Raw genomic sequence first — 4,802 nt, 5'->3', positions numbered from 1 at the left:
AATCAACAAAATTAAATTTTATATTTTTTCTTTGTATAAATATCAATAAATATTTATTTAATTGATATAATTGGGTTGGGTTAATTTTTATTTTTATTAAATTATAAAGTAAAAAATTTAAAGGTTACAATATGTTGAATGCTATTGTACTTTTTTATATTTAGAATTTAGTTTTAGTACATTTATTTTTAAAATTTTAATATTCAACTTTTCAAATTTAAAATTTAAACACGCTTGTTAATACTTGGTAAAACTCTTCTTAAATTTGCTGGTGATTTATTGAAATTTAAATAAAAAATACTCATTTAATAGCTGTATAACAAAAAAAAAGTAATATAATGGACCTAAATTTAATAACTAATTTTAACATATTAATCATTCTTAAAAATTTACATCAATATTTTAATCATAATAAAATATATAAGTTAACCAAAGATAATATAAAAGTTAAGGTGCTAAATCATGTAAAAAATTTAATTAAAATACAGACACCAAAACTAAAATTAACGATGTTTTCATAATCTAAAAAATAAAGGTATTAAAATTGAATTAACCATTATCTTGCCAAGTAAAAAGAAAAGATATAAAACAAATTACATTTGTCATGTAACAAGTCCTTTAAATCTTTCCGTTTATATATAGCAGCATAGATATAAGTTTTAGAATAAAGGTATTTGTTGTAATCGTTGAAATTACAATATAATGGAAGGCAAGGAAAGTAACATTGGATCGTCGTCCTCCACCCCAAATCTCATTGCAAAATCTAAGCCATATACAACCCAATTCCAAGGGTTTTCTGTTCCTTCTGAACATATTTCATCCATAATCTCATTTCAGAAACATTTTCAAGCTCTTGACGATGATATCATCATTGCCACTAAGCCCAAATCTGGCACCACTTGGCTGAAAGCTTTGGTGTTTTCCATCGTCAACCGTCATCGTTATACGCTCTCAAACACTCTCTTAAACTTTACAACCCCTCATCTACTAGTTCCTTATTTTGATCTCGAACTTTATAAAGAAAACCCTAATCCTGATCTCTCTACAATCCCCTCCCCAAGGATATTTTCTGCTCATCTCCCGTATCCAATTCTTGCTGATTCCATCAAACATTCAAATTGTCGGATTATTTATATGACTCGCAATCCTTTTGACAATACTGTCTCATATTGGCACTTTATAAATGGAATGAAAAATACGCCCAAGCCGTCATTGGAGGACTGTTTTGAGACGTTTTGCAGAGGTGAAGAAGTGTATGGACCCTTTTGGGACCATGCTTTAGGGTACTGGAACATGAGCCTGGAGAAGCCATCGAATGTATTGTTCTTGAGATATGAAGAGTTGCTGGAAGATCCAGTGGCTCAAACAAAGAGATTTGCTGAATTCTTAGGATTTCCTTTCTCCATGGAAGAAGAGAAAACAGGCATGGTTAACCAAATTGTTGATTTTTGCAGTTTTAACAATTTTAAAAATTTGGAGGTCAACAAAACTGGGAAGACCCCAGGACCTAAGATACCTAGTAATAAGTTATTTTTTAGAAGTGGAAAAGTGGGTGATTATGTTAATTATTTCTCTCCTGCTGCTGTGGAACGTTTAAGTAATATTTTGAAAGAAAAACTAAGTGGATCCGGCTTAACTTTCAAGTAAGTTGCTTAAGTTAAGTAGAATTTTTTTTTCTGTAAACTTATTTTTATCTACCTTTTGTTTGTTGTAATAAACTTATAATTTCAGCTTAATTATTTTTGTTGATTTCATAAAAAAATCAACCAATAAGTGGGTGAAAAATCATATCATTGTACACTTGTTTTTTGCTTGGAAATCCTGCATAAAAGACTTAGTGATAATGGTGTGGACGAAGCTCCATTATTATTGCATTACTTTTTTTTATCATTATTATCATTTTTTTTTTGGAAGACATTATTAAAGCATCTTTATATACTGGGTTTTGAGGAGGGACTTTAGATGATACTGTGCTCAAGTAAATTAATTTGAAGCATATTAAATATAGGCTAATGGTAAATTCAATTATATTTTGTAAAAGGAACGATAAAAATATGTGTATAACTCAAGCCAACTCAATGTAAAATAGGTTAATTTATTTAAAAAAAGAAAAAAGAAAAAGAAGCGGCTAAATTTGAAGTTTGCAAACTTGAAATGGTAAATAGGTTAAGTGTTGATCTCTTAGATTTGTAGCCGCAACAATATCAAACAGATAGTAAATATGTATTTCAATTTTTATTTAATAGTGACACCCATTTTTAACATTTTCTCTATCCTCTCATCTCCATTATCGTTAACTCATTTCTATTATGGGTTTTTTTTTTTTTTTTTCTCTCCTGCATGTAGGACACTTCTCTACTAGTTGAGAGACTTGTAGGATTTGAGTTAAACAATAACAATGAAAATGAAATATTAAATTTAAACATAGTATAAATATTAAAATTGAAATCTTTTATAACTTATAGTAAAAATACGGTGTCATATCATTATGCCATGTTTATAATTTCTTTTTTTATAGTTGTTAAAAAAATCAATTTTAACCTTGCAACTATAAATGACTTTTTTATTCTTAGACATTTGTCAGCAAATAAATAAAATGATAATAAAATAATAAGATAACTGCCACATGTAAATTATTTATACTAACTAATGTCATTGTAAAAGTAAAAGACAAATTATGTCAAATTAAAATAAAAAGACTTAATATCAAATTTGAGCATGTAGAGAAATCAAAATTGTAATTTTACTATTATCTTATAATGATTAAAAATAGGAGGAAAAATTCACGTAATTAGTTAGTTCAAATAATTAGAATTGTTAATAATTTTGGTAGCTAATGTGGATTAAAAAAATGTATCCCGATCCGTCATGTCAAAATAAATTTGTATTAGAATAGTAATTTTTTTAAAAAATTCAAGATAAAAATATAATCAGGTAAAAATATTAATTATTTGGACTAAACCTTATAAAAATAAGGATTAAATTTTATAAATTCAAGTATAAAGATTAAATCTTAATTGTAGGAATAGTAGAGGACCAAAATGATATTTAACCATTTTCATATAACATGTAAAAAGGAAAAAGATAAGGTAAGATAAGCCCAGACTGGTATCAAGGTTCAGGAAGGTTCGATGTTATGGGGCAGAGGGGGTTTTTTATTGAAATAGTTTTAAAAAAAATTTATTTATCAAAATAAGTTGTCAGCCCGATTATTTACCAAAATGGATTATTTTTCCCATTCGCACCTATCTGACAGGCGCGATTCAATTTTTTATACTAATTTTTTTGTTTTTTTAAATAAAATATTATTTTTTTTATTTTTATTAAAAATATTTAAATATATATATAGGTAAAAATATGGTCTAACGGGTCAAAATATGGGTAAAAACGGGTCGTGCCTGTTGGATAGGTGCGATTAATCGAGCCTGACAGGTAGGCGCGAATGGGCTGCCCGCACAGTCCCCCTCCTGCAGCAGTAGACCGCCCACCCCACTGCCCCTTCTGCCTGCACAGTAGCTCTCTTGCAGCCTCTGTTGTTACATGCATGTAATTTTTTTGTTATTAATTATTAATTATAAAATATTTATGTTTAGTATTTATAGTTTTGGATTAATATTTTGTATGAATATAATTTTTTTGTTTTTATAATTATTTTAAAATTAATTTGTTAGTAATTTAGGACTATATTAAAATTTTATGTGTTTGTAATTATTTTAAAATTAATTTAAATACTTATACCTAATAAAACCAGTATTAAAAATAACTTTATAATATTACCAACTTTCATCGACTATATAATCCACAAGTTTACCTTAAATATTAAGGTCCACATCTTTCATGTGTTATTAAAATGCATACTTTATCCGGATGAAGTATGTATTAGCGATTCACTAATATGATTATATATATATATACACATGTATTACATTACAAAAACAAAAATTTAAATACTTATACCTAATAAAATATGTATGTCATTGCAATAATAGTTATTTTCTAAATAACATATTGTTTTATAATTTTATTTCTTATTTAATATTTTAATTTAATTTTAATAATGTATACTTTATCCGGATGAAGTATGTATTAGCAGATTTACTAATATTTCTAGTGTTTTGTATTTTAAACAACAGAAGTTCTTGTAGGCCCTACCATTTGCGCCTCTGAGATAGGCACGATTAGTCGCGCCTCTGAAAAGACTCAACTAGTCGCAAGATCCGATATAAGCGCAACTCTGTATTTATATCTATACGCAGGTCATACTAATTCGAAAATAAAAAAATAATATTTTATTTAAAAAAATTAATATAAAAAATTGACTCGCGCCTATCAAATAGGAGTGAATGAAAAAATAACCTATTTTAATAAATAATCGGACTAACAACTTATTTTGATAAATAATTTTTTTTTAAACTATTTCAATAAAAAACCTGTCATTGAAAAAGATGTCGTCATTGACAGAATGTAAAGTGGGCCCAAATGGATTTTGTTTTCTCTGCAAGTGGGTGAAAAGCCATATCATCGTACGCTTGTTTTTTGGTTGGAATGCTGGGGACGAAGCTCCATTATTATTGCATTACTTTTTTTTTCTATCGAGACGTCATTATTATTATTATCATTATTTTTTTTGACAGACATTGTTAAAGCATCTTTATATATTGGGTTTTGAGGAAGGACTTTAGATGATACTGCGCTCAAGTTAATTATTTTAAAACATATTAAATATAGGTTAATGGTAGATTTAATTATATTTTGTAAAAGGATTAATAAATTTCAAATATTTTAAATTATTAAATAATATT

The 4,802-nt window shown here is 27.1% G+C and overlaps 1 protein-coding gene across 1 annotated transcript; it reads left to right on the top strand.

The window, feature by feature from the left end:
- Positions 1-655: 655 nt before the first annotated feature.
- LOC108452480 (cytosolic sulfotransferase 14-like) lies at positions 656-1,785 on the top strand. Its single transcript, XM_017750274.2, has one exon. The coding sequence runs from the start codon at positions 703-705 to the stop codon at positions 1,645-1,647; it is 945 nt and encodes a 314-aa protein (XP_017605763.1). The 5' UTR covers positions 656-702; the 3' UTR covers positions 1,648-1,785.
- Positions 1,786-4,802: the final 3,017 nt, after the last annotated feature.

Source organism: Gossypium arboreum, chromosome 5 (genome assembly GCF_025698485.1).
Source record: "Gossypium arboreum isolate Shixiya-1 chromosome 5, ASM2569848v2, whole genome shotgun sequence".
NCBI classification, from domain to species: domain Eukaryota; kingdom Viridiplantae; phylum Streptophyta; class Magnoliopsida; order Malvales; family Malvaceae; genus Gossypium; species Gossypium arboreum.
The sequence above is the reverse complement of the archived record's forward strand: the minus strand, read 5'-3'. Positions and strand labels throughout refer to the sequence as shown.

Bases quoted from the DNA above. Each gene is read 5' to 3' on its own strand.
- LOC108452480 (XM_017750274.2), top strand. From the start codon at position 703: ATGGAAGGCAAGGAAAGTAACATTGGATCGTCGTCCTCCACCCCAAAT.